Source organism: Perca fluviatilis, chromosome 2 (assembly GCF_010015445.1).
Source record: "Perca fluviatilis chromosome 2, GENO_Pfluv_1.0, whole genome shotgun sequence".
Lineage (NCBI taxonomy): Eukaryota > Metazoa > Chordata > Actinopteri > Perciformes > Percidae > Perca > Perca fluviatilis.
Window position 1 is genome coordinate 10,358,857 of NC_053113.1, and position 18,950 is coordinate 10,377,806.

At 41.9% G+C, this 18,950-nt stretch overlaps 1 protein-coding gene across 2 annotated transcripts; it reads left to right on the forward strand.

Annotated features, from left to right (window-relative positions):
• Positions 1-532: 532 nt before the first annotated feature.
• On the forward strand, positions 533-17,955 carry LOC120550666 (calpain small subunit 1-like). 2 transcript variants are annotated; one of them, XM_039787317.1, is made up of 11 exons: positions 533-659; positions 2,371-2,429; positions 2,577-2,613; positions 4,276-4,368; positions 11,440-11,497; positions 12,239-12,303; positions 14,073-14,141; positions 14,277-14,355; positions 14,892-15,008; positions 15,909-15,967; positions 16,910-17,955. In XM_039787317.1, exons 2-11 carry the CDS (start codon positions 2,383-2,385, stop codon positions 16,934-16,936), a joined length of 651 nt encoding a protein of 216 aa, XP_039643251.1. In that variant the 5' UTR covers positions 533-659; positions 2,371-2,382; the 3' UTR covers positions 16,937-17,955. The 2 variants fall into 2 exon arrangements, with proteins under 2 accessions (XP_039643251.1, XP_039643258.1); XM_039787324.1 differs by having other exon boundaries at positions 575-655.
• Positions 17,956-18,950: the final 995 nt, after the last annotated feature.

Here is an 18,950-nt window from a genome sequence, read left to right on the forward strand (position 1 = left end):
AGAAAGCAGATATAGTCTGCCTTTTTATAAGAAAAAAAGAGAGAAAGAAATTAGGGGCGTTGCTGTGCAGCAGTTGCAAGCATAGACTGTTAATATGTACAGTATGATTTAGTTAAGAGTAAATATATAGAGTGCAAATAAAACAATATAAACATTAGAGATGGTCAGGAAGGCTCAAATTCTAATGTATACAATGAATCAAACTAAGCCCCATGCCATGCACAGTCCACCACAGGCACCGTTGGAGGTGCGACAGGCCTAGGGCCCAGCAGAAAGACCACCTCGCTGTGAAGAATAACAAGAATTGGGGAATTTACATCTGAATAGCGATTGTAGATGGCAAATTTGAGCTTTCCCGCTGACCCCTGAATGCAGCATAGACTGTGTTTTCGTGTGTTTACACTTCAGGAATCTAGCGAGCGTTAGGACCCAGAAGCCGCGTGTGTGTGTGTGTGTGTGTGTGTGTGTGCGTGTGTGCGCGTGTGTGTTTGTTGGGCGGGGTTGATGATGCATTGAGAAAGAACTTGGTTCTTTTGGCTCAACTGGTTTTTTTGGACTCTAGAAGTGGGTGTGCCCTCGTGCCTATCTCTCTCTCTCTCTCCCTCTCTCGCCCGCTCCCTGTCAGTCTCTCCTCTCTCTTCAGCTGAACACAAGTGTCAGTAAGTCCTAACAACATTGCTTTTCTCTTGTTTGATTTTTAAGTGTGTTTCAGTGTGAATGCAGCTCTGAGGTGTGTTTAGGGAACTGTTAGTCGAGTGTGCGCTGGTTCAGTGAGTGTGAGTTTGTTGTTTCTGTGCTGAAACCTGACACGGTGCGGATTATGTAAAGGTAACGTTAAAGGGTCTACGACGACGAAGTTGGCTTCCGATTGGCAGCGTCCGATTCAGCACGGAAACATAACTTTACATTGCTGAGTGACTGTATTGAAAGCGTGTAAGTCATTAAGGTAAATTATTAATTATGAATAAAACACACTTTTAGATTTGTGAAAGCGTTATTGTCTTTATGAGAACGCAATAAAGGGAGATTTCACCCTTTTTTTCCCAAATGTAGACCACATTAGAGAAGGTCCAGATCCAAAACCACTATACCTAGTCTTGTCAAATCTGGTCTAAATTATCCCAGAGAGACTAAAGAGTCTTAAAAACACAGTTTCAGATTTGTGAATGCTTTATTCTAGTTGTGAAAATGCAATAAAGGGAGATTTCACTTATTTTTTTCATATGTGGTAGATCACATCAGAAACATTAGAATAAGTGACTCGGAAGCCAACTTCAGCGTTGTAAAGGGTCTATAGTCTTGTATCTAGGGGCGGAAAAGAATCCAGACCTTAGAGCTGCAAAGATTATTGGATTATTTGTCAACTATTAAATTAGTTGCCAACTATTTTGTTGATGTCAGCTTCTTAAATGTGAATATTGTTCTAGTGTCTTCTCTCCTCTGTGACAGTAAACTGAATATCTTTGACTTGTTGTCAGAACAAGACATTTGAGGACCTCATCTTGGGCTTTTTGGGGAAACACTGATCCACATTTTTCACAATTTTATAGACAAAACAACTCATCCATTCATCCAGGAATTAATTCACACATTAATCAGCAATGGAAACAATCTTTAGTTGGCCCCTAACCAGACCTGCTTTCTATAAATTGCTTGACTTAATAGAAACAGGAAGTGGCAGTAAAGTGTACTTTAAGAAGTCCTACTGTTGACATAGTGATGTGTAAAAACAGCAGCTGAGTCAGACGCCTTCATTCGGGAGTGGAGAAATTATCAGACCTACAACAATTAGTTGATTGAAGGAAAGTGTGTGTGTGTGTGTGTGTGTGTGTGTGTGTGTGTGTGTGTGTGTGTGTGTGTGTGTGTGTGTGTGTGTTTAACTATATTCTCGGGGTTAGAATTAGGTTATGGTTAGGGTTAGGGTAAGGGTTAAGGTTAGGCATTTAGTTGTGATGGTTAAGGTTAGGGGCTAGGGAATGTATTATGTCAATGACTGGTCCCCACTAAGATAGTGCCACAAACCTGTGTGTGTGTGTGTGTGTGTGTGTGTGTGTGTGTGTGTGTGTGTGTGTGTGTGTGTGTGTGTGTGTGTGTGTGTGTGTGTGTGTGTGTGTGTGTGTGTGTGACGGAAAGGTGTGTCAGATGTTGGCTGACCAACCAGATGTTATCTGTTGACCGTTGCAGCAGACGATGTAAGAAAATGTGTGTGAACAGAAAAAGTTTTATCTCACCTGATTGGCAACTATTTTGTCGATCGGTTGTTTAGGTCATTTGTCGAACATTTAAAGGTTCCATGTTTTCAGATGTGAGAAAGGTTTGTAATTGTTTATTTCTGATGTTCTCTCTCTCTCTCTCTCTTTGTTTTATCAGACGGACGGCAAAATGCATTTGGCAAATTCTTTTATCAAAGGCCTGGTTAATGTTGTGAGGTAAGCATTTTATTTTTCCTCTTGTGATGGATCTAGGCCGTGTGCCTTCTGCTTCCAGTCTTTGTGCTAAGCTAGGCTAACCCCCGATGATCTTCTCTCAGCTGCTGTCTGACTCGTTGTCTTTGTTTTTTCCTTTTCTTCCAACAGCAACATCGACCCGGCTCAGTTTAAGCCTTCAGCCCCAGTAAGTGTGAAAGCTCCACCCCACACTCATCTATTCTTTATTAGGGCAAACAAACTGTCTCATACATTATATATATATTGATCTATGCTCCATCAGAATCAGAATCAATCCCCTCTGGGCAAGGGTGTCACTTTGGGGGGGATATGGGGGTTGAGCATTTCAAACACTTTATTTCCCGCATCCTGGTGAATTTCTCTGCAACAGTTTGTGCCTTTTCTGCATCAACGTAGGCTTCAAATGTATGTATTTATGTAAAGGGAATATAATAGTTTTTTGGGTTTGGGTTGCACTCGCCAGTTTGCCTACCCCCCCCAAATCCCTCCCTGTAAACTACGCCTATGCCTCGGGGAAAAGGCTCTGTTGCAGTCGCTCACAGTCAAATTAAAAGGTAAAATATGTTTAAGAAAAGAGCGGGTCAATAAGTGTATAAAGGAACATAAAGTAACATGGCTACAGTAAGACACAAAAAAAAAAAACGTTAAGGCAGCAAGGTGGCTCAGTGGTTAGTTCTGGGTTCGAATCCAGGTCGCTCCGGGCCTTTCTGTGTGGAGTTTGCATGTTCTCCCTGGTTTGCGTGGGTTTCCTCCCACCATAAAGACATGCATGCTAGGTAACTAGGACTACAGTCCAAAATTAGCCGACGGGCTAACCCTGGCGCATTTACAGAAATGTCGATTAATGTGCGTTGTCCTAATCAAAATAAATAAAAATCTTAAAGCAGGGTTCTCCCTGCTATTATAAGGTTAAGGTGCACCTAAGCCCAATGAATGAATCCAACTAAAATACTTTTCACAGATCTAATGATTGTAGCCAGACTTAGCTTTAAGTTTAGTCTTTTTTCGCATTTTCAGCGTCATTTATTTATCATCTGCTCAAGCTTTTCCAACGTTTTAGACCCAGATATTGAGATAACGGTCTAAGAACGATGTGAGAAAGAGACGCAGGACTACCACAGAGGAAACAGAAACGACCAAAAAAAGAGACAGCACTGAAGCATTATTGAAAAACGCTACATTTTCTTGAGAAAGAACTCCTTGTTTCTGAAACAGTGCAGTGTACAAATTCTATTGCAGTGCAGTGTAAATGTAAATGAAGTACAAACATTGATTGATTGATTTCAATTTGAATATGTAAAGAACAGAACAGCAGACAAGAAATAAAACAAATCAATAACGGCAAATAACAAGACAGTGAATGAATAATAATAACAACAACTTGACGATCTGTTAACATATCCGAAAAAAGGAGAACTGGGAAGAAGTATAAACTTATTTAACAGCTAAACTGTTAAACTCTTCATGAATGACGTTTTTATTCAATCTCTCTTTGCCGACACTCCGATTTCTCGCAGTGGAAGATTTCCTAAGCAAACACACACACTGAATGTCTAAATGCAGTTAGACTGAGGAATGTGGGTGACCTAACAGTAGCTGTGTGTGTGTGTGTGTGTCTGTGTGCGTGTGCGTGTGTGTGTGTGTGTTTTGTGTGTTTTGTGTGTGTGTGTGTGTGTGTGTGTGTGTGTATGTGTGTGTGACGGAAAGGTGTGTCAGATGTTGTTGGCCGACCATCCAGATGTTTTTTATGTTATCTGTTGGAGCAGACGATGCAATTAAACGTGGTGTGTGAACAGACTAAGTTTGATCTCATCTTGTGTGTCTGCAGCCCCCGCCCCGCAGACCTTTGAACTTCGCCGAGTCTCACGACACCGAAGAGGACAAACAGTTTCGTAGAGTTTTCCAACAGCTGGCTGGAGATGTGAGTCCTTAATAATCACATGTTTATAAAAATGTATAATATGTATTCATCCTGTCTGTGTGTGCTCTGTGTTTACATTCAGTTTCTCTCCCGATGAAAGTGTTTGGATATTTGGTTTTATCCCAGCCGTTTTCTATATGTCTATCTAGCCTGTGCTAGCTGCTAGCGTAGTCTAACGTAACAGAAGACTCAGTCAGAGTGGATTTAGTCTATATCCACCACAGGATTTGCTCAGGTGCCACAGGAAATTCCGACCGGATGTCCGTCCCCTTCCTCTTCCTCTGTGTTGGCGTTCTAACTCCGGTGGATTTGTGAGGACTATGGTTAACTGCTCCTCAGATCTCTGCAGGGTAAATCCAGACAGCTAGCTAGACTATCTGTCCAATCTGAGTTTTCTGTCCCACGACTAAAACTACTTTTGAACATAAACATGCACCGTGGCTCCGTCTGGCGCTTAGCCCCGCCCAAGACGATTGTGATTGGTTTAAAGAAATGCCAATAAACAAGAACATGTTTTTCTCCCATCCCGGTAAATCCAGGCAGCTAGTCTCGCATTGCTAGACCTTCCTCCACAGCGCTGTAGATGAGGGTCTGGCTAGACCACACAGCATTCCTGGATGGGAGAAAAACTTGCTCTGGTTTATTGGCATTTCTTTGAAACCAGTGTTTCTCAAATGGGGGTACGTGTCCCCTAGGGGTACTTTGCAGGACTGCAGGGGGTACGTGAGATATTTAACAAAATGTTTAATAGTTAGAAAGGCTGTTGTCCAGAACATTGTTCCTCTTCATGTAGAAGTTTTTTCCTACCACAAATGTGACATGTGTGTCGCCTTCTTTGGACTTAGCCCCATTCTTGCCTTCCTTCCTTCTACTTTCTACTATCTTTTTCCAAGGTTTTGTCTTTTTTACAGTTTTTGTCTCCTTTTCTCATCAGCATTTAAATGTTTTTTTCAGTCCCAAGGCAGTTGTTTAGTAAATCTATCTCTGACAGCGCTGTACTGTTCCTCTTTATAAAGACTTTTTTTTCCTACCAAAAATGATTAGCGCTGGTCAGAGGTTACTTGGCTTAAAGAAACAATTCAAGAGGGGTATATTATTGAAAAAAGTTTGAGAACCACTGCTTTAAACCAATCACAATCGTCTAAGCGCCGGACGGAGCCACGGTGCCTCTGCAAAATAGCCTCGGAAAGGACTTTGTTTTGGTGGAACATGTGTACGTTCAAAAGTTGTTATAGTCGTGCGACAGAGAACTCAGATTGGACAGATAGTCTAGCTAGCTGTCTGGATTTACCCTGCAGAGATCTGACTTAAAGTGCTTATATTCTGCTCATTTTCAGGTTCATAATTCTATTTAGAGGTTGTATCAGAATAGGTTTATGTGGTTTAATCTTCAAAAAACACCATATTTTTTTTGTACTGCACATTACTGCAGCTCCTCTTTTCACCCTGTGTTCAGGTCTCTGTTTTAGCTACAGAGTGAGACATCACAATTTCTGTAACATCTTTGTTGTCAGTCGCACATGCGCATTAGCTAGGTAAGGCTCACAATTGTTAGTTAGTTGTTTCTACAACTTCGGCCTGTACAAGGCAGGATTAGCCGGGAGACTTTTTCTAAAAGAGGGCGCACTTCCAACTTTTGCGTGGAATACCTGCAGAACAGGGACACGGAAGTAGTTCTTTTGTAGCTTATGATGTGCTAGTGTGTGTTGTAGCAGTGTTTTGCCATTGAGAATGAGGGTGCTAAATGCTAGCATGCTAGCGCTAGCATGGTTTAGCCCCCGCGTTTTGGCTAGTGATGTAGAAAGCCGTGCAGATTTTGACCACCTCACTCACGAGACTGAAGGCAGGACGCATTCAGATACCGTATATCATTTAAAACAGCATGCATGGTATTTTTTCCAAGTTTGTATGCGTGTGGAAGCACCAGAGACACAAAATAACACCACAAATCCCAGAAAAAGTGATTTTTGAAATATGGGCACTTTAACAAAAACTTTAAAAAGTGTTCTGTTCTGATTGGTTATATTGTGTTTTTAGTCAGGGCTGAATAAAGGACCTAACAGGGTAACGTGTAGCATTATTTTCATGCAACTAGTCATTTTCTAATCTGAGGAAGGAGTGAGTTTCAATTTGTAATTAAGTTAGTTTTTTGTGTGTAACTGAATTGTGTTGAAAACGTGTGTGCATACTTCACATTTCAGGCGATTACTTCTACCAATGCTGTGACTTTTCTACACACTCCTTCTCTCTTTAATCTGTTGTATGATGCATTCTGCCGCACCCTGTTCAGGAGTTTCTTGTTTTTCTGAATGAAAAAAAAAAGTGTGAAGTGTGTACGTGGAGGCTGACTACAGTTTTATCACTCTTCCGAAGTGCCAACCTGCTTTGGCTGCTCAGCAAGTTTTTAAAGAATGAATCAGCCGATCTTTTCTCTCTGCTATTTTCAACCTGATCCTTGATCGCTCACCACACCTGTCTGTCTGTCTGTCTGTCTGTCGGCTGCACTCAAATCTCCCAACCCCCGCCCTCCACTGTCCCGCCCTGTCTCTGGTTTCTTCTCTTTGTCTGGTTACAGACTCACGCCCCCGGCACGGCAGGTTTCTGTGGCTCCATACAGGTCTTCTTTCACAACCTGTTCTCGAATATTCCCAAGATGAATCTGAAACAAAGACAGAAAAATGTGCCCTTTTTAAAACGTTACTTTAGTCAGTATTTTCTTACTAGGTATTGGAATAGTTTTGTACTTTAACCCTTATGTTGTCTTCCTGTCGACCATGCAACCTTTTGTATTTCTGGGTCAAAATTTTAAATTAAAACCATAAGACACTTTTCGAGTTTTTATCACTCTTCCCGATGTTCTTTATCACTTTTTATGATGTCTTTGTAAAAAAAATTCTGCGCTTTTTGCCATTTTTGTCACTTTTTTCAATTTTCTTTTATCAGTTTTCTTCTTCAAACGATATAAAATTGAATAAAACACCCAAATTCAATGAAAGTAATGAACTGATCATTTATTTAACTTGTGAAGAGCGTTGTACGGAACCATCCACGTTTTTTTTTTGACAATTTGGTTCCCTGCTGCCTCAAGATAGCAATATGCCAAGATCTCACCTGAACACAACTCCCTGTAAGACCAGCAAGCCCAGAATGCACCTGAACACACCTCCCTGTAAGACCAGCACGCCCATGGGCACAAAGATGGGCGCAGGTGCATTTGCTATTTAAATGGCGGTGGCGCTGGACGGGAAATTGACAACTGCGTCGGTCTTAAACTAGCAAAGACACTTGCTTCGGGCTTTGCTCTGCGCCGGGTGCAAGATAGGGCCCCCAGTGAGTAAAGGTGCAGTAAACGATGGTGCACAAAGATTGTTGATATTTGAACTCAACTGCAAACTTCTAGGCAAGTCCCACTCTACGAAGCAGCCTGATTGGTTGGGGCAGAGACAGTTTAGAACTGAGACGCCCCAACTCAACTTAGTTTCCTGTATCTGTGTCACGTGGGCGTCGCCACGGCCACGCCTCTTTAGGAGACTAGCGGCAGGTCCTGAGTGTATTGATTCCAACGGGAGAAGTGAACGTGAACACAGATTATGAGCGATCCTTTTGCCCCACAGTAACCATAGTAAATACTGGACCCATTCCTCAACAAGCCACATATCTCCAGAACATTCTGACACTAAAATGGCATTTTTTCCAGCTCGTAAGCCGGAAAGGTGCCGCAGGGAATTCCAACCGGATGTCCGTCCCTTTCCTCTGTCTTTGTGTTGGCGTTCTAACCGCCGGTGGGTTTCTGAGGACTATGGTTACAGTACACGATGTGATAGGCCTGACCAGAGTTTGGTTTATCCACCTCGCAAGCCAACGGAGAGTTGGCTGCAAATTACATTTGCTGCCGCCAGGATGCGTCTAGATTTCTAGGCTACTGTTGCAGTGCAGCTGATCATGAAATCCAGGTGTTATCCTGGATCTTTCTTTCCATTTCTGCTGTCACATCTGGGCAGATGCATCGAAGTTAAAGAAACTACGATGTGTCCGTGTCAACTCCTGTACCGTGTGATTGGCTGGTGAAACACCAAAATTTGCAATCCAAAAAAAAAAAAAAAAAAAAGTAAAAAAAATTTTTTAAGAGAGAGAGGGGGGGGGGGGGAGAGGGAGGCGCGCAGGGTTTCAAAAAAAAGCCATCTCTCAACTTTGGAAAACATTTCCCAAGTTTTTGGAGGGTGGAAATATTTTTGTCCGAGAATCTGTCCAGAAACAGTCAGAGAGAGTTTGACAGACTGGGCAGACATCTTAAAGCGATTTCCATCTTAAATTAAATCAGAGATAACAGAAAAAAACCTCCCAAGTGGAATTTATATTCCTTTTTTTAAATTGTAAATGTTGATTCTTACATTTCAGGGTCAATTTTACACAAGCGGACTGAAGATTTGATGGCTTACGTGCTGGCTTCTTGTTACTTTTCCGAACAATCCGGATCCTACTAATATCATCTTTTCAATTATCAGTATTAAAACCGACGAGCAGTTACAGTTCCCTCTTCAGTTCAGAGACATTCTGGGATGTTCAGGGTGGAGGATTAAAACGTTGTGATCAAATTATTTACACATCAGCTGCACTTCAGACACTGAAGAGTGCTGTTTGCCTGCAGAGATAAACCGTGAATCCATTTATTGTGTCGGACTCGTCGGACAAACTTAGAAACAGTCCGCTTCAGGGAGAGAGAGGGATGGAGGGGGAGGGAGAAATGGAGAGAGAGAGATGGAGAGAGAGACAGAGGGAGGGAAAGAGTGGGATGGAGAGAGAGGGAGAGCGAGAGAGAGAGAGAGAGAGAGAGATCGGGAGAAACGGCAAGAGGGAGAGAGAGATATTTCTCTGCATTCCTGCCATTGTCTGGCAGGGTGGTGCTCAATCCTGAGAGGCGTTGTACTGTGTGTGTTTATACTGTATATGTGTGTGTGTCTGTGTGTGTGTGTGTGTCTGAGGTTTTCTCTGACTCATCAGAGAGGGGTGTGTGTGCACCAGTTAGACCAGAACTCAGCCCACTTGTCTGTGGGCTTGTCAGCAGCCGTAACGAGGGGTGATGATGAAGAGGACGAAGGTGGTTGTAGTAAAAAATGCGTGTGCTCTAGTGTGGATTAGGCGGAGTCCGCTGTGGAGACTTTTCTGGAAAACTTCCTGTTAAACTTGTACAACCGCTGACTCTGTACACAGCAGTGCTGGGAAATACAGAAGTTGAATTTTGACAAACCTTAAAGCGTAACTCTCGCCAAAATGCAACCTAGGGTCTTTTTGTGAATGTACCCGAGTCAAACTTTAGTTTAAAAGCATATTTAGGATGGAATATTTCATGTTTTTTTTTAAATATAAAAGATATTTAAATATTTGCATATTTCACCAGCCAAATGCTGGTGAAATATCCATGTGGCTGGTAGATTTATTCACTCACCAGCAGGAAAAAAAAACCAATGGTAATCTATTGAATGGCTGATACAATTTGAACAATCACTAGCCATTTGGCTGGTTGACAAAAAAGGTAATTTTGTACCCTGAACTAGGCTACATTTAGTCTCCCATTGCCAGACCTATATGTCCACAGTGCTGTTACACAAACTGCATTATATAACTGAAACTCCTGCCAACCTGTACCCTACATTTGGCTTCCTATTATCTGAAGACTGTAGCTGTGTTCACTCACTCACTATTCCCTATATAGCATTTATTAACCCTCTTGTTGTCCTTTGGTCAAATTTGACCCATTTTTAAAAAAGTGTTGAAAAAGACAACCAGAAAAACACAACATAAGGTAGTGAACTATATCGGGAATGACCAACCAGATTTCAGTGAAAACACATCGTAGCGTGACTTGAGTCGCCCGGCATCATGTAAACAAACCCAAACTTTAATACTTCTAATATGTCCCTGAAACAACCCGAGCACTCAGGAGGAGAGTCACATGTTTTATACATATTCTATGTGTCGCATGTTACATTCCCAATAGTTAGAAACCGAAGCCCGCTCAATTTTTCCTCTTCACTTTCCGCTTCTTCTGCTTCTTCTTCTCGTCCGGGAAGTGAACCCAAATGAGGTTACGTTACCTTGCGTAAGCACGGACGCCTGGCCAATAGCAGCAATCGAAGGGCGGGTCTTGGCGTGGCCATAGTGGGATTCGTAAATTCGCCTCCGGGGAAAACACGGCAGCGTTGCATTGTGGTATACAGGAGTAAAATGTAGGCTACATCGTATGTACACTCAAATCAGCAGTGCATATTGGGTATTTTATAGTGGACTATATAGTGAATGACATTAACCAGGCAAAAATTCGAACTCCGCTACAAAATGGTGAACACACAACATAGTGCTCTATTTCTGTGACAGGGAACAGTTTCAATCACAGCTCTCTGAAGTTGATAGATAGACAGATAGATAGATAGATAGATAGATAGATAGATAGATAGATAGATAGATAGATAGATAGATAGATACTTTATTCATCCCGAGGGAAATTTTAGGAATCCAGTAGCTTAGACAACCATAACACCACAAACACACACACACAAAGAGTAAACTCGTGAAGACACTATATATATATATATATATATATATATTATTTATTTATTTATTTATTTTTTTCCACATCTCTTTTCAATCTTTGCACACAGTTTCAGCACAAAAATGTGTGTGCCCCTGCATCCAGAGAAAGCACGCTGTTGCTTCACACTGTTTTGGCAACAGTGAGAAATTCTGAGAGTTGTTTTTGAGTTTTTTTTTTATTTATTTTTTTTCAGCAGTGAGTCAGAAGCTGGGAACATATAAAAGGGAAACAGCTTGAGTATGGTTTGAGTCACACTCAAATCAGCTGTGAGTCACTTTGTTTGTGGGGGCTTCCTCTGTGGAAACAAAGGACATGAACACCCTTTCTGGTGTGTGTGTGTGTGTGTGTGTGTGTGTGTGTGTGTGTGTGTGTGTGTGTGTGTGTGTGTGTGTGTGTGTGTGTGTGTGTGTGTGTGTGTGTGTGTGTGTGTGTGTGTGTGTGTGTGTGTGTGTGTGTGTGTGTGTGTGTTTTTTTAACAGGACATGGAGGTGAGTGCCGCTGAGCTGATGAGCATCCTCAACAGAATCATCAGCAAACGTGAGTCGGCTTTACTTTTATCTCCTAGTACATGCCGGTATTACTGACTACGCAGAGATGGGGGAAAAAATCTGGCCTGAAGTATTTTCTCACTGCGCACACTAGTTTATGCGCACACTCACATGCATGCAAAAAATGCATTGACGATGGTGACACCAAGTCCTCCCAGAGTTGTGCCTTTTGTCATTTCTTTCAATAACTTGGTAAACAGTGGCAGTAAGCCAACAGCTACATGCAAGGTGTGTGGCACCGAGATAAATGATAGATCAACAACGTCGGACTTCATCAGGCATCTCCGAGCGCACCCAGATGGGTCAGTCACTCACGCTAATGTGAAAGAGACGTTACATTTAGCATATATCATCACAGGTAACAAGCTAACCATCGCAGAGTGTTGTGCTAATGCTGGGAACGGGTACATTGTATCTTTAGGTTTGTATCCAGGTCAGATGGCCAGAGACTTGAGCCTTGACTTGGACTTCCAATAAATGACCTGTGAACATCTCTGCTTGCTCGTCTCTTTTCTCTCTCTCTATCCTTGTGCTACATTTGAGGGGGGGTGGTTAAGGAAACACAGCAGGACGTCCCTCAAAGGAGCCGTTTAGTGACGCTCCCACACCGCCGGACTACCCTGCGGCAATTTGCCGGATAGCTGTTTCCCCTGTCTGAACCGAACGCAGCCTTAGCTGCAAAAACCTTTGGGGTATTTCTTCCTGATGCATTTTTATTTGTTTGTTTCAGGTGAAGACCTGAAGACGGACGGTTTCAGCATCGAGTCCTGCAAGAGCATGGTCGCTGTCATGGACGTATCCTTTCACCAAATATGGTGCCAACACCATGCAGTACCGGTGATACTCACTACTACTTTATGTCAGTAGTAGTAGTAGTAGTAGTAGTAGTAGTAGTAGTAGTAGTAGTAGTAGTAGTAGTCGTCGCTGATATGATGAAGACTGGGGGGTGAAGGCGTTATTTATGGCTTTGCGGAGGCTCCACGCAGAAGTTTATACTTGTGTGTTAGTGTGTGCGTCGATCGCTTTGAGAGAATAGCAGGGCCTGTGTGTGTGTGTGTGTGTGTGTGTGCTTTCTGTACATTAGGCCTACCCTCTTTTCTCTTCTGGGTGTATAGCGGTTGTACTAAAAGTGTGTTTGTGAGGCGTTTTAGATTTAACACAAGCAGATATCGTGCTTTTAATGAAACATGAAATGCAAGGCGCAAAATGAACCTAGGGGTTAATAACACATGTGACCAGTTTTAGCGCTAACCTCTAATTAGCTTATAACGCTAGTCGTCGGGGCAGAGGGTAAAGTAACAAGAAATCTCTATTTTATACCGCTAACAAGGCTCAAAATAGCACCACACTTCCACGGTAGCATAATGAGGGTCCCTACATGTAAACCGAAGCATTGAGACAGTTTATTAAAAAGATAGTTTAGAAAGACAGTACCGTTCACGTATACAGGCAGGCGCCATCTTGGGAAAACGGTAATGACCAGTCGAACTACCAACGCCGTGGAACCAGCAACCAGTAACATAGCTCAAGCACAGCGGGAAAACGACTACAGTCTTTGCTACAGCTTTCCGACCGTGGTCAGGAAGCACAGGGGAGACCCTTTGTCTCTCCGTCTCCACCGCCGGAGTCGCTACTCGTTCTGAAGCCAACCTCTCGTCAATCTCTCACTCCTTCTACTATTCTCTTAAAGAGATACGTTAGAACGACGCAGACTCACCAGCGCTCAAGTGTAAATCCTCACAACGTCGGCTACGGCTTGCAACCATATGCACCTACTCTTTGCTCTAAATCTGCCTTAGAGCAGGGGTCCTCAAACGCATCACTCAAAGGTCCCCATCTGGTTTTCATTCCAGGTCAAAGGTCCCGAACAACGGCCAATAACAACAAAAAAACACTTGGCCCGTTTTTTGAGCTTCATGCCGTAAAAGTACAGCAGTATTCTTAGCTCCTTGTAGTAAGAGGAAGTTTTTGTTGCTTCGCCACCTTTGCAAGGTTTTTGTTGCATGTTTTTTTACGTTTTCGTCGATTTCTTTGTGTTAGGTCAACATTACTACCAATGTATTGAGCCTGTTAATATTAATGGACAACGCGTCCGGTTCCGTGAAGTGCTGCTAATGCAGAAGTGCCTTAAACCTGCATTATGTCTCAGTCCCTCCAGAAAAACGCGATTATGCGATCGTTTAATTCAATGCTTAATCAGCCAAAGTCCGCATATTTATGCGGGGGCCGCATTTTTTCAAGTACACCACACTTTCGCCGCATAAATTGCCGATTTCCGCGCAAAATATGCGGGGCTTGCATGATTTCATAATCCCCGCATTTTCGTTGCAAAAAAGTCCCATAATATATCTTAGCAGAAAGTTGAAAATGTTGCTTTTACTTCACACAAGAGCAGCCATTTTCCCCTGTTGCCATGGGAACGTTATGAAGTGACGTAATTACGCGACGTGAACATCATCAAAAAGCAGGGTGTTGGGGGATCACTTTCTTTTCTCTTTTGTTGCCAACTCTCAGCTAACGTCACTGGGTGTGTTGTGTTTGACCTTTGACCCGACTCCCTTCAGAGCGACAGCACAGGTAAACTGGGCTTCGACGAGTTCAAATACATGTGGAACAACATCAAGAGATGGCAGGTCAGTTCTGTAAGCCGATAACCAGTCGGCTGTTTGGCTCGGTCGAGGGTTCAATTCCTCGTGTCAGTCGGTGGCTACAAAAAAAACTCATGAAACCAACAGCAAGAATGATTTCTGTTGTTTTATTGTCTCCAGGCTGTGTATATGAAATTTGATGCTGATAGGTCAGGAACGATCTCCTCTGACGAACTGCCAAAAGCCTTCCAAGCTGCAGGTGAGAAACTGTGTGTGTGTGTGTGTGTGTGTGTGTGTGTGTGTGTGTGTGTGTGTGTGTGTGTGTGTGTGTTTTATTTTTTTTTGTGTAAAAGTTTCAAACTATTTTAATTTTGTAATGTGTGTGTTTGTGTGTGTGTGTGTGTGTGTGTGGGGGGTGGTGGGGGCATGTGTGTGTGTTTGTGTGTGTGTGTGAACAAACAGTGTAAAGTTTCAAACTAACCGTGTGTGTGTGTGTGTGTGTGTGTGTGTGCGATGTTTTTGTGCGTAATGTGCGTGTGTGTGGGGGGTATGTGTGTGTGTGTGTGAACAAACAGTGTAAAGTTTCAAACTAACCGTGTATGTGTGTGTGTTTTTTTTTTTTTTGTTTTTTTTTTTTTTTTTTTTTTTTTTTTTTTTGTGGTGGCATGTGTGTGTGTGTGTGTGAACAAACAGTGTAAAGTTTCAAACTAACCGTGTGTGTGTGTGTGTGTGTGTGTGTGTGTGTGTGTGTGTGTGTGTGTGTGTGTGTGTGTGTGTGTGTTTGTGTGTTTGCAGGTTTCCCTCTGAACGACGACCTCTTCAAGCTGATCATCCGTCGCTACACCAACGAGAGCGGCACCATGGACTTTGACAACTACATCGGCTGCCTGGTGCGACTGGACGCCATGTGCAGTGAGTCCCTCTCCTTCCTCAGTCACTCAGAAAACGCTGCACGTGGCGATGGAACAAGCGGCTCATAGCGGCCGACATTTACTATTGGTTGTCAGGCGTCGCCCTCTCCTGGCTGTAGTAGATGTAGACTCTTTCCCTTTCTTTTTTTTCAACACTTTTTTTGGCGTTTGTGACAGTTTTTTAAAAAAGTTTTCTGATGCTTTTCTGTTTGACATTTTTGTCTGTTTGTTTTTAGTCGGAGACGTCACGTTCCGTCCTCATTTTTAGCATCTCTCCCTTTCCTTTTACATAAAAACTAGGACTGTCAAAATTAACGCGTTAATTTTTGCGTTAATTTTTATATTTAACTCGTTAAAAAAAATTGATTTTTTGATGAAAAGTGATTTTGCATTTAAATATCCATTATTACAAGCTTCAGTCTCAATTTAAAAAAGCGATTAATCGCGGTTAATTACAGCAAATTGTGCAATTAATTAGTTAATTTTTTTTAATCGATTGACAGCCCCAATAAAAACACATGCACAACATGGATATGCAGTTAATCTCTTCAGTGCTATGTGTTCTTTTAGCAACTAAATATAAAAAAATTTTTATTATATAACATCAAGTAGACAACAAGAATTTAATGACAAAGCATTTTAAATTTATGCTGTCCATCTTTTCGACAGTGCATCAGCGACAAGCTGCTCTTTAAAATGAGCAATAATCGGTATTTATTTGTTTAAATATTAATGTAACTCACTGTATTGATTTGTGTGTGTGTGTCTGTGTTTGTGTGTGTGTGTGTGTGTGTGTGTGTGTGTGTGTGTGTGTGTGTGTGTGTGTGTGTGTGTGTGTGTGTGTGTGTGTGTGTGTGTGTGTGTGTGTGTGTGTGTGTGTGTGTGTGTGTGTGTGCTGCAGGAGCCTTTAAAACTCTGGATAAAGACAACAGTGGCACCATCGACCTGGACATCAAGGAGGTAAAACGCAGTCAACTGAACTAAGACAATCATTCATAAATGCCACTGCAACATTACAACAATGAGTTCATAACTTAGGCTATGATCCAATTACATATTTAGATGATCACAAAAACCTATCACTTCAACATTTTACTGCACACTACATACTTTTACTTAATTTGCTAAAACCAGAGGTGGAAAGAATACAAAAAATTCTACTTCAGTAAAAGTACCATTACTTTGAGGAACTTTTTACTGAAGTACGAGTTAATTACTGATATAAAAATGTTAATTTTTAACAGTGCGGGGAAGATGCTTTATTTATAGTGATATTTATTTAATCTGATATCTGATTTATACTTATTTCATTAAATCAGTCTTTTGTGTATAGTTTAGGGTCCTCGCCACCACCAGACCAATCAGCATTGCAGATTGAACATGTAGCTGGACTTGAATGGCCTTCTATTGACTGAAAGTACTGCCAAACAACAACTTTTTCTGCTCACCAGTTCCATTTCCACATTCTCACAGCCTACTGCATTGAGCGCTCCACCTACGTAAACACCTTCCCGTAATCAACGGCGCCGTCATTACGTCGACCAGCGTAGCGCAAGCGTAGGGGTTCAGTTCGCTGGGAAACAATTCTGAGGTTCGGAAGAAACCGAACCCCGCCAAAAAGACCAATTTTCAGCCCAATCCGAAGCCAAAATTCTGGATTCGGTGCATCCCTACAGTAGCCTGACAAACCAGACCCACATCAAGATGACCCTAGTCACTAGCCACTAGGGTGCGTCTAGATTTCTAGGCTATCTCTTCGGTGTATACATCTTCCACCTCTGGAAATTTAGGACCCTTGGCATTTCATGACTGAAATAATCTGGTGCTCACGTAACGTTTTGACATATATTTTCAGTGCAGAGCTCCCGTGACACTAACGCTGTTTCTGTCTCTGTCTCCCAGTGGCTGCAGCTGACCATGTATTCATGAGGCGGAGACGGGAAGCTACTCTGCTCTTCTTTCATCTCATCCCTTTCTCCCTCTCATTACATGTGTGCAAGGGCGTAGGTTTAGTTTCAACAATGGGGGTGGTGTGGGGGTGGGTGGGACACATTATTAACCCGGGGTCTCTGGGGGTTTGTGCCCCAGAAAAGTTTGAGAGTCAAAAAACTTAATTTCCTGCACTCAGAAATGAATCCGTAAAATATTCTAGCAGCTTATAATTTATGGTCCAATTACATATTTGGATTATCACAAAAAAAACATAGCATTTCAACATTTTACTGCACAATACATACTTTTACTTTAAGTACTTCAATCAATTTTGCTAAAAAAACAGAGGTGAAAAGGTTTCTACTTAAGTAAAAGTACTATTACTTTGAGGAACTTTTACTGAAGTACGAGTTAAATTACCGGTAAATTGACTTTACAGCAAAGTACTCAGATTTTGCAATGATAAAAAATATAAAAATAAACTGACATTTTGTGTGTAGCTCCAGTAAAAATACAGAACATTTTGTGTTATATTAAATTCTCTCATACAACGCTGCTCGGTCAGTAAACTTACAAAAATAATTGTCCAAAGAACCCCAGAAAAAAAAATTGACCACGTGGACTTAATCTCCCAAAAACCAATCATATATTTTGAAGGGGACAAATCTACCTCTTCTAAATATTGGGGGGAGGGGAGGGACATGTCCCCTGCCTTCCCCCCACCCTAATCTACGCCTATGCACGTCTTGGTTGTCTCTAAAGTAACAGGGAGCAAAATGTCGGCGCAGAGCTAAAGTCAAAGATAAAGAAAAATCTAACTGGGACCAAAGATGTTGCCGTTGCACTGTCCTGTCCTGCTGCTGCCAGGCGGTGGCGCTATTACATTCCCATGTTGTGGCAATAAAGTTGAATCTAATCTAATGTTACAGATTTCTATATTTAAATGTGTATTGCCAATTTTGAAAAGGTCTTGATTTTTATCCGAAACTGAATAAATTGACAAAACTGACGTTAAAGTGGTGTTTGGTGCCAGTTTGTGGATCTGACAACTCTTCTTCATGTTCAAGTTTATGCCTTTTTCCTCTACGTGGCACTTCCTTTTTTTCTTCTTCTCCAAATCAGTTCAGCAGTTGTGGAAGTACCAGCTTTATTTAGCATTTCAGATTCACACCATATACAGTATGTCCATTAGAGCTGCAACGATAAATCGATTAGTTGTCATCTGTTACATTAATTCGCAATTATTTTAATAATCTATTAATCCATTTGTATCTCTTTTTTTTATGGAAAAAAAGCTCATAATTCTCTGTTCCCAGCTTTTTCAATTTGAATATTTTGGAAAAAACCCAGAGGAGACAAGTTTGTACATGGTTTGTTGTCATCACAGATCATCTCCCGCAAATTGGTTTTATGATTTTTCTAAAGCCATACTTTTATGTTTTTAATTTTTGTATGAATTACTTCCATCAACGAGGTTAAGATTTCGCCTGTCAGTAGCTGCCATAAGCTGCCACTGGGTTTTATCTGTATTATGAGATTGGGTTTTATATACTGTATATATCTAAGATTGTTATTGTGGCTGATGAAGATGACGAAGTCTCGATCTGAAATCTGGCGAGGTGACTTGTTGCCGGAAGACAGCGGTGAGTGTGTGATTTTAGAAAGTAAGAGAGAACTGCTGGGGAGGGTTTGTTGGAGTCACTACCACTGTCAGTACAGAATGCTTAGCTTAGTGTTAATCTACTGTAAAAGCTTTTCGTAAAATCAATAGATTGTGTGCGCATTTCTTAATGGTGCCAACAAATGTCGATCTACACTTTGCGCAGACCAACGTTACCTTTGGATAGGAACAGGCTAAAGTTGTGGCTAGTTGTGCTAACGTTACAAATAGATCCTAATTGGCTCTGACACACCAACACGATGGCCGACCGTCGGCAGAAAAGCCAGTCGGACTGATCAGGCTCCCCGAGGTCCAAAAAGTGCCTCGGAACACACCGAAGCGACGCTGACT

Excerpts from the sequence above, each read along its gene's own strand:
- LOC120550666 (XM_039787317.1), top strand. The coding sequence starts at position 2,383 with ATGCATTTGGCAAATTCTTTTATCAAAGGCCTGGTTAATGTTGTGAG. Across the intron at positions 14,142-14,276 it reads ACAACATCAAGAGATGGCAG|GCTGTGTATATGAAATTTGA; the intron begins GTCAGTTCTGTA and ends TATTGTCTCCAG. Across the intron at positions 15,009-15,908 it reads GCGACTGGACGCCATGTGCA|GAGCCTTTAAAACTCTGGAT; the intron begins GTGAGTCCCTCT and ends TGTGTGCTGCAG.